Below are 20,155 nucleotides of genomic sequence, written 5' to 3' on the forward strand. Positions count from 1 at the left end.
CTTTAGTGCCTCCTTTCCCTTTCTTCATTATTACTTGTGTGAAAAAGCAGAAAGAATTTCAGTCTGTGTGCGTTCATAAATTCTCATGTAGTCTAAATAACATGCTGCGGCATTCAGACCTACAGTCTGGAAAACCTTTCCCGTAAGAGGTGAGATTGCTTCTGCCTTGTCAAGTAAAGTACAAAAAATCAAAATGTTTCCCCATTCGAAAAATAAACCCTTGACTAGCTGACAACTTTCTGGCTGATTTTGAAAGCACTCTCACTTTTTTCCATGTATCACACACGCCTAGGCAGTTTAAAAAATGCTAGGCCTCTCTTTGAATTGGAAATTTCTAAAATACAAATGCAAAGTGCCACCTAGTGGTTAATGTATGGATAAATGTATATATAAACAAAACTTTCCAGTACAAACCCAGTGTTACACATTTTTATAGATGAAGAAGCATGTAGGTAGGTAAGCAAACTTGTTGCTCAAAGACTGGCCTTCAGACTGCAGGGTGATGAATGCGTTGACCATGCTTATGTAAGCTGAAAAAAATGAGAAACAAAATGTAGTTTATAGTCTGTTATGTTTCCTTTCATTGTGAAGTTATCTGCAAAGGCATCACAAGCATTAAAGACTAAATATTCAAATAAAGTAAGTGATCTCATTGAAACTAGCGAAGAATAGCATCTGCAGTATCATCTGGAGGAACAGGAGGGAAGAGCAGTAGAGGAGTGACACTGTGGCCACACTTTTGAGCGAGTCATTGAGTAAAGGTTTTCTGAGAAGGTTGATTCTTTGCTTGGATATGCTGTGAATGACACACCAGAGAAATAAATGATGCAAATGAAGAGATTAAAAAGAGATTGCTGTATGTACAGTGCAGGAGTGTTCTTCTAGACACCACAGAAGCAGGCCTGAGGAGGCTGTTTTTTGTTGGGTTTTGGTTTTTTGGTTGGTTTGTTTTTGGGTTTGTTTTTTTTTTTTCTTTGCTAGCTTTATTAATTGGTAAAGAAGCCAGTAAAGAGTGTAGTAGTAGAGATGCCCAGAAAAAATTGAGGAGCTAAGAGAGACAAAGAGTTGGACTGGTTTTATAAATGTACATATCGGAGTGAAAGGACCAAAACGTTGAGAATTTATTGAAGCAGGATGCAAAACATAGAGATTAAATCCATTAATGAACATAAAAGTAAAAGGATAAAAATGTACATGAAAATACTTTTGGGTCCTTAAAATATTTTTAAAAGTATGATAAAATTGAAGACTTTATAGGATATAAAGATTGAAGCAATTTAAGTCTTATTTAAAATGTGAGATATTTTCTGTAGAATTATTGGTAAAATTGTTATTAGAAGTAAAACTCGAAACCTTATTTAAAGCTAAAGATAAAAATGTTTTGTATATTTGTTGATTAATATCCTTTGGAGAAAGTAGGAAACAGGCTTATATACGTGGGAGATGAGTGAAGTTTCTGGAGAATAAGAGCATACATAATGGTTTATATGAAGTGCAGCGGTGATGGATGACAGTCCAGAAATCCTAACACTGATTGAATTAATGGTTGGACAGAGAGCAGTAGACAGTGAGTGAGTAGAGAGGAGAATATCAAGCTTGATCAAATTAGATATTCTACGTGCAGAAAGAGACACATTTAACCTAGTATTTATTGCACCTTCATTTTCCAAGTGTAGGTATTTATAGCACTGTAGGCTGCTGTTGTAGTCACTGGGGGGAAACAGACAATTGTTGGGAGCAATTAATCTGGCCTGCTTTCATATGTTTTAGGATGAAGTGATTCCTCCTCTGCCATCCCCTGACAATATCACTTATGTCATTGTTTTAAAAGGGTACTGTGGTGCATAAAGAACAATATCTACTTGAAGACCTGTGAAAATCACCACGGTGTCCAGTTGTGCCACACGCTGAATTTCCAAGACCAGTGAGAAATTAATTGCTAATTCCAATTGTGCACAATTAAGCTCATGCTGTACAATAGAGATATGTTGTTGGAATGGAAGAGACAAATTGATGCAAGTGTAGTAATAATGGACTTGTTAATTGTATCCCACCTCTGCATAAGGGTATTTTTTGCTAAGAGAAGAAAAAGATACATGACTGCAATATTGTCATAACAGAGGAAGGGGAAATGAGGAAAGGTGTGGTCTGAAAGCCCAGAAAAGTGCATGTTGTTTAACAGTTGTACTTCTAGCAGCCTGTAGCAGTATACCAGTAACACTATCATTTCAGTATTCAGTCCTAGACCAGTTTTCAGAGGCACACTGTGGGCATTCAGTGAATATAAATGCCTCCAGGACATTTTAGCAGTTTTCTCAGATATCCTGTACCATAATAAATAAGCCTGTAAATATACATGAAATGGAGCTTTATGTTCATCTTGGAATTCTGATGACAGCCACTCAAGTTTCACTCTCATGATTGCTGATGCATTTGAATGTAGTCTAGGTGTAAGAAGTACATCTTTTGTATTATTTCATCTATTTGATTTAAGGAGTCTGAAAAAGTATTCTCAGCTGTGCCATACATGCCTGTAAAGTCCTAAAATACTGAGGGAAAATTGAGGTAAAAAATACATGCCCCAGAAAACATTAGGGACTTGTAATGTTTTGAATATCAAAAACTTGTATACTGATTCCCTTCATGCAAGCTGGCTTCGAGATCTGATACAAATTGTGTTGATTAATTTTGGTGGGAATAGGACTTGGATCTCAGTTTTTCTGTGTAATATTTCATGTAATGGAAGACTGAGTAAGAGTTGTGTGGGATTTTGTGGAAAATGTAATAACAGAGCTCTGAAGTCCCATGTTGTTCAGATGCCTTCTAAGCAAAATCTTCACCTAGTTCATATAGCAGTGTAGCAAAAATTTATAAAAGCCTCTGAACTGTTTGCAGATTACTGTAGCAAATCCACCATCTTTCAGAGAGTATGTTAAACAAAAGGGAAAATTTGTGAAAGTAATCAGCTTTTATGGGTGTGCATGAACACTTTCATGACTCATCTCAGCTTTCACTTATTAGTGGAAATGGGGATGAACTAAAAAGGTCTGAAGTTGCACAAGATGCTAATTATTCTTGTGTACTCCAGGGCTTGTTTATGCTGGCTCAGGCAGTACATCCATCAAAGCCAAAAGAGTTTCATTTTGTCGCTATAGTTCTGAGTGCTGGCAGATGAAGAAAATAGTTTCTTTGTCTCTCTGGTTACTTGTATGTCATGTTGTTGATGATGTTTCTGGCTTAAAATCAATTGGGGAGGAAGCATGACCTGAATTGGCTGAGGTGAACATTCTTTTACTTTGCATAAGCCCTGGTGCTGCATCATGAAGAGTTGGACTTTGTTTTGATCCAGTACTGCAACTCAGGAAGCACTTCAGCATGTTTAAGTTCTGTTGACTTCAAAGGATGTGAAGATGACTTGCTCACATGTAAACCCCTTAAATTATATACAGATGACCAAGTCAATATCATCTCAGACATGCTATAACTAATGATAAAAGACACAAGAGCTACAACGGAGTACCAGGTAGACAGGTAAAACAGAGCATAGATAAAACTCATGAGTTAATTCTTAAATAAATGTATGAACCACCTGTAGGGGCAGATAAATTAGAAAGGACAAACTCTGCATGATCAATGGGGAAAATAGGAGCGTATATGGAGTTCAAAGTGTGTTACACTCTGTACTAAAGGAACCAAAACAGTTAATCCTCTTCGGGTGACTGGAGAATTCGACAAGCTGAGGTTAATCCCACAATATTAAGAAAATAAGGATGGGGTTGATTGGAGTAAACACAGGTACCTAGAGTCTAGACTCTGCAACTGGATTCACAACTTCAGGCTTTTTGGGGAAAAAATAAGCAATTTTTTTTAGGTTCAAAATTCTGACCCATTTTAGGAGTTGGCTTTAGTTAATTTAAACATGAGTCAGCAGTGCACCCTTCATACACTGTGCTGCTGGTATATCAAGAGAAGCAATTGTCTGTCTCTATTTGACACTTGTGAGACTGCATTTCAGTGGAGTACTGTGTCCAGTTTTGGGCTCCTGTGTAAAGAAAAGCCATTAATTGGCTGAACTGAGGGCTTGGAGATGGCACTGGTATATGCCGTATATAACGACTAACTGAAAGCTGTGTTTATTTAACTCGGAGAAGAGTGATATGAGTGCTCTCTTCATCTACCTAATGGGATTATAGAGAAGATAGAGCCATAGTCTTCCCAAAGGTGAACAGAAAAACAAAAAAAACCAACCAAGAAACACAACAGAAAGCAATGGAAGCAACCTGCAGCAAGGGAAATCCTAATTAGATGCATAGAAAAATTCTTCATAGAGGAAGTTGTGTGTGTGCTGGTTGCCTAGAGAGGTTGTGGTATCTCCATCTTTGGAGATTTTTAATGCTTGGCTGGAAAAGAATATGTGAATATGGCAGTGTGTGTGTAATGAACATTTAGTACATTTCTTGCGTACCTCTTTGGAGGTATACAGGGCAGTGGAGGATAAGGCATTACAAAGAAGAGCAACAAAGCTGGTGAAGGGTCTAGAGAACAGGTCCTTTGAGGAGCAGCTAAGGGGACTGGGGTTGTTTCGTCTGGAGAAGAGAAGGCTGAGGAGACCTTGTTGCTCTCTACAACTACCTGAAAGGAGGCTGCAGCAGGGTGGGTGTTGGTCTCTTCTACCAAGTAGCAAGTAATAGGACAAAAGTAAATGGCCTCTTGTGCCAAGAGTGGTTTAGATTGGATACTGGGAAAAATGTCTTCACTGAAAGGGTGGTCAAGCACTGGAATAAGCTCCCTGGGGAAGTGGTTGAGTCACCATCTCTGGAGGTGTTTAAAGGAATTGTAGAAGTGGCTCTTAACAACATGATTTAGTGGTGGAGTTGGCAGTGTTAGATTTACGGTTGGACTCAGTGATCTTAAGGGTCTTTTCTAACCTAAATGATTCTGTGATTTTGTGTTATCTATCCACACAGATAAACTTTGTGAAGTGTTCCCATTAGTAAACCCTTATATTTGGTATCATCTTTCTGAATATAGAACAGATGCTGCATTTAGAGCTGTACAATCCTAAGAGGAGTGAAGAAAGACTCAGTCCCCATGAACAAGTGACTCCTCTAGAAAATAGCATTTCCTTGGGAAACTGTGTAAAGGGGACTCTATGGAATTGGTGACTGAATGCAGCATTTGCCCCATAATCCTCCTCTCATCTTCTTTTTTCATCTCCAAACCCTGTTCTTGGTACAGCAGAGAGGCTTCCTTCCAACTGTTACACTTAGATGTCTTCCAAAGGAAAGGAAAGCCCATGGAAATGCTTTGCCACTGGCACTCCTTCATGCTGCATACAGGACATGCCCACAGGTGCAAATCCATCTGCCAGTTCTGTAACACATTCCTGGGTTCTCTACTTTACATGTACTTTGAATGTAACTAAAACTTTGAAAGTAGGGTACTAGACACTTTAAGTCAACACAAGCTGTCCAAGTTTAATTGCTCTAATGTGGTTTAGAACTTTTAAATATTCCTTTTTCAGCTTCATTTAACTCAGTTGGCTTGATTTTGGGCATGACCTCACTAGTACAGAGTAAATGAATAGTGAATTTCTATTACTATAATTATTGTGAAGAACAGTATTATACATGAATGTGAGCAGTTCCTAATCCAAGTTTCATGGTCTGTACTGAAAGGAACAAACTGTCTGTTACAGTTTCTAATAATCTTATGGAGATAACACTGGTAGGATAAAAGTTTCGTTTCTCTCTTTAGTGCTAATTAAAAACATAACTTGTCAATTGTCAGTTGCCTTATTTGAAGACATAAATGCCCAGAATTCTGCACAATTTATTTTTTTGAGATGACTTGAACTAAGACAATATGAGTAACATTTCCTTACTTTTTTCTCGTAATTCTTCCTAAGGCTTATATTCAGAAACCTTCATCACTCTTCACTTAGGTTAGAAGGCATGCATTATAAGTAGACACCTGTAAGCAAATAGAGCATGGTTGATCCAAGTGCCTGTAGCGGGCTAGAGGAAGATTTATGTTCATTCAGAAGATACCGCTTTTGAGCCACATTTATATAGATATCAGCATGGGCAAAGCTGTAACAAGTTGTGACTATCTACTAGTTACAAGTTATTACTAGTACTATTAAAAAATATGCCTATAAAATTTTATGACACACCACACCCCCCATCCTGAAATCAATATACAGAACCATTCTTTGTTCAAATCTCTGTTATTTAGTTTAGGAGAGATGATTTTGTAAGTCCACACCCATTGTTCCTCATTTTTCACTCATGAAGTGCTCATATCGTGCTTGTGAAGCTGAGTCCAATGAACTACTTAAATATTTCTTTGTGATGTTCAATCTGCCTATTACTGCAGATAAAAAAGTTCATTCTGTGATTAAGAGACTCTCAAAACTTTGTTAATCTTGTTAATAAGCCATATTCATACTCAGAAGTTATTTTGTAACATTTCTTATCTTTTCTTAGCATCATCCCATCAAAATGACATAGTTTTAATGAGGCGTTTTGCAAACAATATATTAACTGACCTAAAAATAAGCTGGTTAATCAGCAAACTCTTAAGATTCTCCTAACATTTTCATAGAAAATACCACCTTTGCATCTTTCTTGGAATAGTCTAATCTTTCTTGAGCTATTCATCCAAAACTTCCACCAGTTCTTGAGAAGGTAGATAACGGTCCAGTGATTCAGGCCATACTGAGCTTTCAAGACTGTTACTGCTGGTTTTGTTTCAGGATGTGTTGGAGTTTGGGATAACATCACCTGTTGGCGTCCTGCAAAGATTGGAGAGACTGTCACTGTCCCTTGTCCAAAAGTATTTAGCCTTTTTTCTGGCAAACCAGGTATTCTTTCATTTTAAGGTGTATTTTTGCTTACTTCTCTTTGGTATTTTATAACATACTGTGCTAAAAATGGTTTATTTGCAGTTGAAGGTTTTTGTTTTCATTTTAATGATAATCGATTCTTAACAGAGCTATTTATGATAGATCATGAAAAGACCAAATAATGGTCTTTGTGGTCCATATGGTGTTCTTTGAGTCAGATACTAAATATGTATTCTGATATAGTGTTACTCATCAAAGCTGAAGATACTGCTTGCTCTTTTTGACCTATTTGTGTTCATTATTAAGGCAGCCTTAACCTTTTTAACAGTTGTGTGGAATGATGGTGTAGAAATAAACAGTGTCTTCCATAGAACATTGCCTAATTCTCTCTAAGGTAGAAGGCCTTACAGTACATGTAGTAGAAAATACTTCAGCATCTTGAGTACTTAAGAGTCATTTTCTTGCAAAACTGGCTTTGACGTAATTTGTCATGCTGGTAACACATTCCTCTTCTCTGTCTAGTCAGAGAATCATGATGTACTTTTGAAGTGAAGACTCTTCAAAGTGTGTAAATACGTTACATTTTCTTTAAAAAATTCCATATCTATGCCAAATAGCAGAAGTGGTCCTGGTGTTTGAGGAGACACTGTGGTTTGAGGTCAAGGCCTTCTTATAAGCCAGAACGATTTGGTTGTTTGCTGTTCAACCATTTGTAGGATATTTACAACTTTCCACTGAAGACTTTATACGGAGAAGAAATTCCAGTAACCAATCAGCAAAATAAAAATCACAAAAGCTTTAATTTGAAGTGTATATGTAAACACGCTTGGTTATTCTTTGCCAAAGTTGATCTGTGACACATAAATTTGTTCTTGTGTGGTGAAAACCACGCATCTTTAAGTCAGTTAAGACAATGGTAAACTGAAAACTAAAGCAATATGTGATTATATATTTCAAGTATGATGGATATAAAAATTCTCTATGAAAAGTGAGGGCAAGTTGCTTACAATTTAACATTGTAAAAGTAAGTTATAATAATTTTAATGACTATTCTTTATTCTGACATCAGACTCTTCAGTTTTCTCCTATTGAAGCTGTTCCATGTTGTATGAACATTAGTTCATATTAATTAGATTAAGGAGCAGAATCATGGGCTGCCCCCATCTCATCTGCTTGACTTTGTCTGGGAAAAGAGTCAACTTCTCTCCGTTCCAACCGAAGAATCCTTTCTGAAATTAATAGATGCTCAAAATTGCTTTCCAGCCATACTCGCACATCTCCTGCATGTTCCTTGGGCTACATTGTTTCAGGAATTGGCTCAAGGAGTGAGATTCAGCATGCATATTTATTTCCTTGTTCTTTAACCTATCACGTAATTTGGCCTTTAAAGTGCATTGCCAACTCTACAAACATTTGCTGTAGCAGTAAATCATTGCCATATTATCTAAGAGCTTTTATAACTCTCTAGATCATTTGGCACTGCCTTCTCAGAAAAGCTGAAATAGGAGGTTAGAACAGCTCTCTCTTAAATTACTTTTCTATCAAATTGCTTTACCTCCGAATTATCCGCTTTATGGAGTAAGCTGAAAGAGTCCCTCTAGAATACTTCAGATAAAACATGAAAATATTTTAGGCTTTTGCAGGTGTAATAGAAATAGCTATTATACCAAAGTGGAAGCCTGCCATCATAGCTTGGAATTACTTTTGTTTTTCTCTAGTGCAAAGGCAACTGAGCAAAATTAAAAGCCAAAGTAGTATGAATGAAGAGCACATGAAAAGAAATGGCTGCGTTGCTTTAACAGGTGTGCTAGGAAATACAGGATGTTAACAGAGAATGACAAAGTTGTCCAAAGATTCATCGATGAGGAGAATTTAAAATCTTTCTGATTTAAACTCTCTATCGTTGCTTTACAGGAAATATTAGCAAAAATTGTACGACTAACGGATGGTCAGATATTTTTCCTGACATTTTAAGTACTTGTGGATATAATGACTATGAAGATGATTATAAGGTAGGAAAAGTACTTTTTCTATGAATTTAGATGCTGATGTTCAATACAGCTATCAGACATGTTCTGTTTCTAAATAATTACTGGTTTACTCTATCAGAATTAATGAAAATCGGTAGTAATTTTTAGTAGCAGTCTTGCCATATGCTTGGATTGCAAATGTCATATAAGATAAAATCAGAAATGTAGAATTCAGTAACTGAAACTCAAGGCTGTAAGCAGTTGGTAATTGCAGTAATGCATCTGTATTTCTAATATTGCAGTGTTATTTGGCTTGCACACAGTATGTTTTACATTGTGTTATTTCTAGATGTTTCTGTGATAACAAATCCTAATAGTGTAATAATCTGTTAATAATACATGCATCACTTGATTGCTGGTATGTGTTTAAGTAAAATAGAACGAATTTAGGTCATTGGAATTATTGTAGATTTATATTGGACTTTCAATTGAATTAGCAATTAGAAGTGGTTCACGAAGCTAGCAAGATATCTTAAATACACTATAAATGGAAAAATTAATTTGATCACTTTGCAGATACTATTTCTTGTTCTTTTTGTTGAGGAAAGTACTTTTTCCATCACATTTTACCTATTTTCTATCTGTTTTCCTGCTGAGGCTAACAGAGCAAGATTTTGTTTATAAGCATGAGCTCATAGTATCAGTAAAACTTGTTATCATGAACAGATGGAGTCCTCTTATGAATAAAGATATTTGGCTGCTTGGGTTTTTCTGGATTTTCGTATGTGTAGAGTGGCTTTGGCAGATCTGTTCCGTCTGGTTTGCAGAGATGTACTGGCATTCTAGCTAAGACATGCAGTTCATGCCATGTCTTTCGTTACTCAAAAGCCTAACCATTACTGCAGCTGAAAATAGATAATAAAGAAAATGTATAGATTATGTTTTTTCCCAACTTTTCTGAAGACATATTCTAAAACATTGGTATCATCTGACAGCTTGGGAGCAAACATGCGTTACTGCTAAAACAGCCGTTTTAAGACACCATCAGTCAACCCAGACAATTGTCATGTGGAGTGAAAATGGGTCAAGATTTAAAAATTCAAATTAACAGAGGATAACATTTCTAGTAGTGAGAAATACTTAATTAGCAGATGAACTAGTATAACAGAAGAGCAGTTTGTTTGACATATTCATTAGTAATTTGAAGAAGGAGAATGAAGTTCAAGTTGACTATACTTGCAGTAGTAAACCTAGAAAAACTGGAAACAGGAAATAGTTGTAACATTTACAAAAGCCTGGAAAAGAGCAAATAAGAAACCAGTGAAGCTAAAAATCAGAAAAGAGATGTGAAAAGCAGATACTGAAAAAAAATTATTAACAAAAATACAACAGCTAGAGTATCATAGCTACCTAATACAGGTATGGAGCAAATGCACAGCATGTGGCAGGGAGGGAAAGGAGAAATGCAAGAACTGATTGCACTTCAAGCAACATGGCCCAAGGGCACTGTCCTTTTTCTCAAGTACCAGTGTCATTGCTTAGGGAATATTCTTTGCCTGAAGATCATAAACTGGTTGTTTCAGTGGGACAAGACAATTTTTCTGACTTAAACAGTGACAAGTCGAAAAGTGGATACAGCAGTGCTGGCTTGTCAGAAGCTAAGCTGTTCCTATGCAAATGTTTTTTGGGGTTTTTTTAGTTAAAGAAAGGACAAAAATTATGAGAATAAAATCTGAAAAGGGAAACAGGAAAGCATATGTTTAAACCCATCTCTTCATGGGAGGTAATATAAAAAAATGAAAGTATCATGCAATTGTGAGATTTCAGAAGTTATTTGAGGTTCTGCATCAGCCAACTGCTGCACAGAAAGCTTTCTTGAATTTGGATCTTAGTGCTCAGTGGTAGCACCTCAAAACAAAGTATCTTTACTCAACATAAAGCAGTATAGTTCATTTTTATTTGACCTAGAGTTTCAGAAAAAAGAGCTAAAAAGGAAATCCTAAGTATTTGGATACAAGATATTTTGGACACAAAAGTTTCGTGCAACAGTATGCTTTGCAGATGATATATGACGTTGCCCTCAAAACTGCAGTAGCTAAGGAAATAACACTTTAGGGAAGGTGGCAAAATGCTTTTCTTGTACCGAGTCTTAAGTTTACTTCTCTGTGCTTTCTCTGAAAACAATGTTAAAGGAGTAGGTAGAAGCTCTGACGTCAGTTTGGTGCCTGCGTCACTGCTGAATGAGTTTCCATTACAGATCCAATAAAGTATTTATTCCTGGGGGTTTTTTTGCTGTCTTTTAGGATATGGACTTGTGTCTTTACTTCAAAGGGGACTAATGTATATACATATTTTGTATTTATTTATTTATTTATTTGTATATATGCATATACAGAGACAGATATCTCTCCAGATATGTGTCTGCTGGCTTGAGCAGTTTTGAATATTCTAGGGAAGGTTTAAATGATAGAGATTGTTAAGCAAATACAGACCTTTTCTGCTGAAAGAACTTGTCTGCTTCAACAGTTTGCATTGATTTTAGTTACAGTTAAAATGTACAATTTTTATTCCACATCAAATGGTGTATTAGCAGGTTTTATAAAAAGGAATTATTTGCTTAACATTTTTAAATTAACCGTAAGTTTCTGATACAGCACCATTAAATTGAGTATTTTATCTTATATTAGGTCTTCTGCTAGTATTCTTTAGTACTCCTGTCTGTATTAATAGGGGACCAATACGTCAGGTAGGACAGTGTCTGAACAAACTATCTGCATGTTGTTATTACATCAGACTGTATATCTAAACCTTTATTATATACTTCCACTCTCTTTCCTATAAGTAAACCTACTTATAGGAAATAAGTAAATTTTCTATAAGTAAACTGCTAACCTTGAAGATTTAGGTTCATCTCAGTTATCTAAATAAGTGTGTTTTTTTTTCCTTTTATACTTCTGTTGAGCTCATGGCAGCACAATGGCAAAATTAATAGCTTGATTTGACCATGCTAGAAACACACATCGAGGTATGTTAACACGACCCGAGCCTAACTGCAGCCTTTCCTTGACATATTTTGACATCTTCTGCCTAGACTGAACAAGCTAGAGAAGTGTCCTAGGTGTCTTCATACAGAGTATTAAACTCGCTGTCAACTTTATTAACAAAACGGCAAGATGCCTGGTGAATGTAGAGGACTGAAATGTGTCCACTTTGTTTAAAATAATGACTGGGTCAGTTAATAGAGCTTTGTTTGATCTTACGATGAATTGGCCTAAGATTTATTAGACCACACAAAAACCCCAATACATCCAAGTTACAGGCTATGAGATTTGAACACCTAGGGTCATACAAAGACAAATTCATGGAAAGAGATCCTCAGGGCTGCTAAGCATGGTGATACTGTTGCAACTTGTGATTAAGTAGAAGCATCTTTTATGGAAGAGGTGTTCCCATATTCTGGCCAGATTCCCAAAGCATTCACTCTTAGGCTGCTCTCAGAGATAACCTCCTGGATGTGCTACCTAGTACCCAATGCAGGTGTGTTACGCAAGGCAAGGGTAGTCAAGGCAGTGAGGTCAGGACTGACACAAGCCCTGTCTTGAATGTCTGTAGCCACCTTTACAGAACAGATGCATTACTACTGCCTGTGAAGTGGATCATTGCACTAATTGGACTAATGGATTGTTTGTACTGAGTTTAAATTGAATCCTTCCCTCTCAACAAAATGTAATGCAAGGCAGCCATCTACCAGCGCTTTTTCTTTGTGCCTATAACTCATACTACTTTTATTTACATTACATTCTGCATTTTTCATTACTTTTTCCATGAGATGTGATTAAGAGAGAAGTATTCCTTAAAATAAATACAAAATCTTCTTCCTGTTCTGGTTTCAGCAGGGATAGAGTTAATTTTCTTCCTATAGCTGGTAGAGTGCTGTGTTTTGGGTTTAGTATGAGAATAATGTTGATAACACACTGATGCTTTTAGTTCTTGCTAAGTGGTGTTTATACTAAGTCAAGGACTTTTCAGCTTCTCAGGGCCTGCCAGCAAGTACTCTGGGGGGCACAGGAAGTTGGGAGGGGACACAGCCAAGACAGCTCACCCAAAGTGGCCAAAGGGATATTCCATACCATATGACATCATGCTCAGTACATAAAGCATGGGGAGTTGGCTGGGAGTAGGGGGGATTGCTGCTTGGGGACTGGCTGGACATCAGTCAGGGGGTGATGAGCAGTTGTATTGTGCATCACTTGGTGTTCTTTTCTTGAGTTTTATTTCTCTTTCTCTTTTTGTTATCTCCCTTTTCATTACAATTATTATTAGTAGTAGTATTGCTGTAATATTTTACTTTATTTCTATTATTAAACTGTTCTTACCTCAACCCACGGGTTTTACCTTTTTCTGATTCTCCTCCCCATCCCACCAGGGACAGGGGATGTGAGCAAGCAGCTGCCTGGTACTTAGTTGCTGGTTGGGGTTAAACCACAACACTTCCATTGACTTCAAGTGAGAAGTACTAGCTCCGAATATAAACTGGTATTCTCTCTTCTAGAGCACAGTGGGAATTGAATTTATTAATTGCAGACTGTCCAAAGACACTGCGTAATATCAGTATGCAGTGAGAATGTTCACACTCACGGACACATATATGCTGGTGCATGTTTACACATGAAAATATGGAGGTCTGTACATCTGTAAAATTGTCGTCACTCTCACTATGGTTAGGGAACTTTGAGTAAGAAGATATTCTTACTGTCATACTTAGAATTAATGATACTACTATTATTAAGAGATACTTAAGGCACTGCTGGTCTCATCTTTTTAAGGTGTTGTTTAGGCTTAGAGTGAATTGAAAGAGAAATGTGTCAGAAAAGGTTATCATTAATTACTTGTATAGAGGTTATTAAATAGTATGAGGAATACCAATTTTTATTATATTTTTATTTTAATATTGCATTTTTATTAAATTTTGTTTTTCTCTGCACCCTTAAAAAATGTGTAGAAGTGCCTGATAAGAAAAAAGTGAATCCATCTCTTTATCTCAGTTTGCCTTTATTCTCTTCTAAGTAAGTACTACAAGGTTTTAGAAACGGCTACTCTGTTGTTGAAGTTAATTTTGCAAAGGGAAAGAACTGGGGTTCTTTATTCCACTTTTATTCGCATTTGCTCATTTCGGTGCTTGTAAAGCACTGAACTCATTTGCTAGGCCCAGTTCTGATTTACATTGTTTGTGCAGGTTAAGGTTTTCTGATATATTCTTCTAGTATGAATATTTGGATATTATGGAATGTACTCTGACACATGTATCATGAGAATGTAAGACCACAAACTTTAAGCAATCGTATCTGCGAATACTATACTCTCTTACGGGAATGTACTAGCCCACAGAATAAACAAAATGGTAAGTCCCTTGGGATGAAAATGATCGCCAGTACTTTACTAATGATCAGTTATATTTCTGGTTAAATGAATAAAGAGGTGTGGGGTGTTCTTTTATATTAAGGGTGGCTTCTGGTCAGTAGCAAAACTCCTTTGGACAAAGAATCAAGGCTTAAATGTTAGAGCGTTTTGACCTTCAGGATTAAATTACCCTCTCACCCCTAGAGGTCCTTCCAAACCAAGGTTAAAAGATCCACTGAGTAACTGTCAACTTTGCCTAGGAAGCTTCAGTGCTACATCTGTTCTCTAAGCAGAAGAATTTTGTCTCCTGAACTTAGTAAAAATAACATGACACTAACTTTAAAGGAAACATTAGCAGAAAAAGGTGTCTGTTCTAAGAAAATGTAAGAATAGATGTTTCGAAAAAGTGTATTGAAGATAACACTAGTTACATGAACTTGTACTAATCAAATTTATTGTTATATCTGTGGGGTTTTGTACCCTTTTAAAAGCTGTTAAGTAGCCACAAAAAAGGAGGAAACATTTTAGGATTAGATCTTTTAGTCTAGAAAGCAGTTACAGATTCTGTAAACGTTTCCATAAAATTGTTCTGAAAACCATAAGCCACTGATTTTTGCTGTGCCTAACCACCTATTGAGTTCAGTTTAGTGGTTTTAATTAGCATATTGTCCTCAAAACTTTAAAAGTAAATTGTTGGATTTCAGTTTTGGAATCAGTAATGCTCAAATAATCATGTGAATATTTCGCAGAGGCCAGCTGTTCTTACTACTGTTGCAAATGTACTATTTTTGTTAGACTTGCAGAAAATTTCATGTCATTTCAATTTCATATGCATGGCTGTATTTATTCTGTGCTAAAATCTTTTAAAAATACAAGTATAATTTCGTTTTAATTTCTGTTTTGGTCAATCTCTACCTTCTTTGCACTCATTCTTGCCGATCTTGCACATTTTATATTAAGTTCAGAGGTTAAAGCTAAAATTTAATTGAGATCTGACTAATTGTGGTTTACACAGAATAGTAAATAAGAAAAAAATATGCCAATCTTACATAAAAGATATTGATTTTTATGTGCTATCAGATTTGATATTGCTTTGTCTGCTTATTTTGCAGCAATACAATATAAAGAACTTGTTTCTAAATGGTATTATGTAAAATACAGAGTAGTGACAAATATTTATTAGGTGTAACTGCCACAACACAATGCAGAGTTTAATTCTTTGTCTTTACGAGGGTCATGTATATTTAATAAACACATAATTTCAGAACACAATTTGCCAATTGTTTTGCTGAGTGAGTAGTATTTATAGAGTTCTTACAGGCAAATTAAGACACTTCTATTTACACTCATACAGGAAATTTAAGTAGCAGTATGATTGCATCCTCTTTGATGCTGAGACTGATAAAGTGCCTCATACTAACCATTTTTGCTTGTTTTTGAATATCGTAACTCCTAAACTTAAATAGTTGTAATTTTCAATGTAATGGATCAAAATGTAGTAGCATTTACTTAGCTTTGCAACAGTTTGAAAAGCAGGGTAAATTTTTGATCAGTCAAAAATAGTAAAACATTTCAGATTTCTGACCATTATAATACTAGACGAGTACGATGGTCTGAAAGAAGGAAATGTGTTTATTAGCTACACTTTCAAGTGTAGAATAGAGAATAATTAAAAATCTCTGTCGTATGATAAAGCAATTGTAATTGTGTATTTATTTCTTATTTGCTTGTACTCGGTTTGAACAAAATGACCATGGTCAGTATTAAGGTAATGTCAAAATACTCTTGGCTGATTAGCTTCAGTCGTGACTTATACCTCCATGTAGCTGTTTTGTGTTCATCCATTTGGCAAACGAATGACTGACAGATAGTCTCAGTCCTGCTGACACTGACAGCTATTGTGGTGGACTAGAAGTACACAGGATTATTGTTTTGATTTTACTCTGACTATTTGTTGTAGGGGTCATGTGTGTGTATGGAATGCCAGAAACATTATTTTAAATAATGTGTTTTTTTCTGGAGGAAGACAACATCTTCTGTTCTCCCCAGTGGGTAGAAGTGACGGGAGTCATTACACATGCAGCCTGCCTGACAGCTACTGTCAAGCTCAGAGTACATAGCTAGAGGCTAAATTAGAGGTGCAGTTACATCCAGTCTGGCTGGACAACTGATGCTTTGTTTGGAAGTTCATGTGGGATTTCACCTTTTTTTCCATCGTTTAAGAATTCTGAAATCAGATACAAGTAAGACAGGCTCCAGTTTCAAAAGAGTCAGTCAATGGAGTTTTTCTCAAATCAAATCTGGACAGATTTTTCAAGATGGCACAGAATGATAAAAAATGGAACAAGTCCAGCTTTTTTGTTGGGTGTGTTTCAGTCAGCCCAACACTGAACCACAGCTACTTTCTGTATGCCAAAGTACAAAATGCTGTCTTATTATATAGTCTAATGGCTGAAAAATATTCAAAGTAAGATTTTCAATTCTGTAATATCAACACCTGCCATGCTAGTTTGTTTATAGATGGCAACAGTTTTGGTAAGTTTATGCAGTTTAATGCAATTTATGTATCTACATCCACAGTTGGAGTTATTAGACAATAGTCTAGCTCCCAACTTGAATAATGGGGTTTATGATGCCTTCAAAATTGGCAAGGTGAAGGACCTTTCAACTTCCAATGCTATGAACATAGTTAACATAACTGGTATAGTTCCGTATGCTTCAAAAGGTGACACATGGCTTATATATAGAGGGCATGACTCTTGGGAGAATGTAAATAGGATGGCTCCTGTATTTCTTGCCAGTGCTATAGAATTGGCCATTAGATGCTTTCTAAGCACTGAGATTATCTGAGTTGCAAGTTGTTAATATCTGAAGCACAAGAGAACTTGAGTAAAGGATATCTCTAGTGGGAATCCTTTATTGCTTTCAGGGGATTTCTGCACCATTCACTATTTCCTTTAGCAGATGCTTTTACTACTGACTTTGGAAATTCACTCCTTACACATAAAAATAATCTCAGAAATGCTGTTAGATAGATTTGTGTTGACTTTTGTGACTGCCTGCAAATCCAGTTAATCCGCTTCCCTTCTTTTTGAATATTTAGAAATATTTTTTTAAAAGCACATCACTTTTTTTTCTCCATATGTTGTTCCTTTTGTCTATTTGATGCCTTTGCAAACTGACAGCCTCCAAAGTTGGTTAACTTGGCAGCATGATGGCAGATACAGTCTAGCCAGGCCAGTCCAAGAGCAGGAATTGAAAGGAACAATTTGTCCACTTAACTGTGAGCACCAAGGGATTATGGAATGAGATATAAACTCTCCAGTAAATTGTGGAGGCATTATTACAGACAGGTCAGTCAAGAACTTTGTGCAGTATACCTTATTGGTAAAACCAGCAGAGAGTATTTTATTCCTAAAGGAAGGAGGCCATTAGGCCAAAAAAAACTTTCAATGATACCATTCTCTCTCCCTCTTCCTATTTGAGTTTAGATTCGCATCTCAGGAAAGAGATGGTACAAGTCAAAAAGACAAGTTATACAGTGAGGTATTAAGAGCAGACATAGCTCTAAGACATTGATTGTAAGATAAAAAATGTGTTAGAGAAGGGCTTTTAACTCATAATTTTTTTATCAAGCTTTTCCTCAAGCAAATGCAACATAAAGGTGCTATTAAGAAGCAAGAAATTTTAAATAGACATCTTGGTTTTCTTTAACATGCTATAAAATCATTCTGCAGTACTGTCTTTGCAAGATACCTTTTAAGAGAAAAGCAAAGGATATTTTGAACAAAAATAACATCTGCAGTTTACAGCAGCTAGATTTGGAACTGCAGTCACGATGTGCTCTGTGCTTATTTTGGATCTGTTGAGAATGATAACTGCTTTTAACCACTGTCTCACTTAGAATGAATGTATATTGCATCAGAAGCAATGAATTAAAAAGACTAAAGCTCAAACTCTGGTTACCCAAAAAGGTTAATCAATTTAACTATGTAGTTTTGAAGTAAGCTGAATTGATGAGCATAGTCTTTAATTCTTGTTAAGTTAGTTTACTTGAATTACATTAATTTCTAACTGATGTATAAAATATACATACATCTGTGTACATGTATATATTAAAGCCCCTGTCTATTGTGAGAATGATGCAATGCAAGATTAAAATCCACAATTTTATATATTTCTGTGGAAAATAGTACTTGAAGCAGAGCTTAATCAGGGACTTCTGACAGCTGATCTTTTAGTAAATATCCTTTTAAAAATGCCTCCTCCCTCACTTCCCTGTAATTTCTCTGTACCAAGCACTGCTGGGTTCTTCCTCATGAGTCTTTAGCAACATGGGGTTATGTGTTCATTGTGTTACACACTGGCATCACTAGGACTGTGTGCAGTTACCAGTAAAAGCATGATGGCTGCTAAGGTATGGAGACATTACAAAGATGAGATTTTTTAACAGTACGCAAAAAATACATACTCTTGTGTGACTAGAATTACAATTCCAATGAACTTCATCTGACTAGATTGTAGTGTACTCAACAGCATTGAATCCAGACAGCCTATGCCTTCTCTGCAATGACTAATTCTGTTGAGTTGCCTACCTTTCAGAAAGATTACAGCCCACTGTTAGATGTATTAAGCTAAACGAGTTTTACTTTATTAATTTAACCTAGTCATCAGTAGTTGTTTGAAAGAGTTTAAAATAATGTTACATTTTTATTCATGATATTATTACTGAGAAAACAGATTTGTGGTTTCAGAAATCCCTTGAGAGTTAGACCTCAGATGGAAAAATGACAAATAAAAGCAAAACCAAATGCCAGACTCCAAATGTTGGCCTTCAAAACAAGATGGAAAAAAGAATAAAGACGAAAATCTTAATGGACGTAAAACCAAAGCTTTGTAATGCTTTTACTGCCTGATGGAAAGCTGACCAAATCAGTGGAGAAACTCCTGGGACAGAGTCATGTTGTCTAACTTTAGACGTCTGGCATCTGCATCTACACTAGTTTCTCTAGGTTCTGTTTGTATTTAATGAAGAAAAAGTAGGTGGTTTTACTTCACTATCTTTCTAAATTATTTTAGATGCCTGTCTTGGGATGACATGAATAGCACTCTGCTGCTTCACTGCTTGTAAGGAGATTCTTGATACCTACCTCAGATGGAGTCATCCCTGCAAAATCCAGTGGCTATTAGTGCATCTGCTTATTTACTGTACTGTCCTGCACTTTATTCTAACTTGCTTTGAGGAAGTAAACAGGAACTCCGCATTCCTGGGCACGGAAAACATTTAAAGGAAGACAAAACTGCTTATCCTAAAATCAACTTTATAGAGATCTCAAAAAAAATTATTCCACAAAAAATGGAAAAATACTTAATTGAATTACATAAACTAGATAAATTTCAGTGTTGTTCTCAGTGTAATGGATTCCAAGAAAAGGAGAAGGAAAAGATATATTGAGTTCAAATTGTTCTTGCCGTGAAGCAATGCAGAACATATAAGCAGAATCAAGGCTTTCCCATGGGAACATTGGTCTGACTGCAATTTCCCAATAATGACTGCTGGTCCAGAATCATTCTTATAAACATTTTAGTGCATGCCATCTAAAGACTATAGTGACTGTGGGTTGTTAGAATCTGTAAATCAGTTGATTCTGTGTTCTTAATTTATGAAAGTATAACAGGTGCTGTCTAGGATAGGAATGGGAGGAGGAGAAGAAAGTAGGAGCAGTATAATTCATTCTGAAATGAAGATGGGCAAAAATATGGAAAAAGCAGACAAAGGCAATGCAGACTAAACATAGATATAAATTTTATATACTTGGCACCAAACAATTTACAATTTCCTAAAAAACTTCCAAGATGAAACAAAAATTAAGGAGAATATACAGTCTCTCTCTAGATCTGGTATGCTTGGGCCTTTTAAAGTAGCATTAACATAAAA

General features: G+C 36.1%; 1 protein-coding gene across 2 annotated transcripts in view; it reads left to right on the plus strand.

Moving 5' to 3' along the window:
- VIPR2 (vasoactive intestinal peptide receptor 2) overlaps positions 1–20,155 on the plus strand; it is a 57,099-nt gene that overhangs the window by 10,472 nt on the left and 26,472 nt on the right. For both annotated transcript variants that reach the window (XM_056336389.1, XM_056336390.1), the window contains exons 3-4: positions 6,758–6,865; positions 8,762–8,859. In XM_056336389.1, the coding sequence (XP_056192364.1) occupies positions 6,758–6,865; positions 8,762–8,859 (206 nt within the window). The remainder of the gene's footprint in view (positions 1–6,757; positions 6,866–8,761; positions 8,860–20,155) is intronic.

The sequence above is a fragment of the Falco biarmicus genome, chromosome 4, assembly GCF_023638135.1.
Source record: "Falco biarmicus isolate bFalBia1 chromosome 4, bFalBia1.pri, whole genome shotgun sequence".
Taxonomy (NCBI): domain Eukaryota; kingdom Metazoa; phylum Chordata; class Aves; order Falconiformes; family Falconidae; genus Falco; species Falco biarmicus.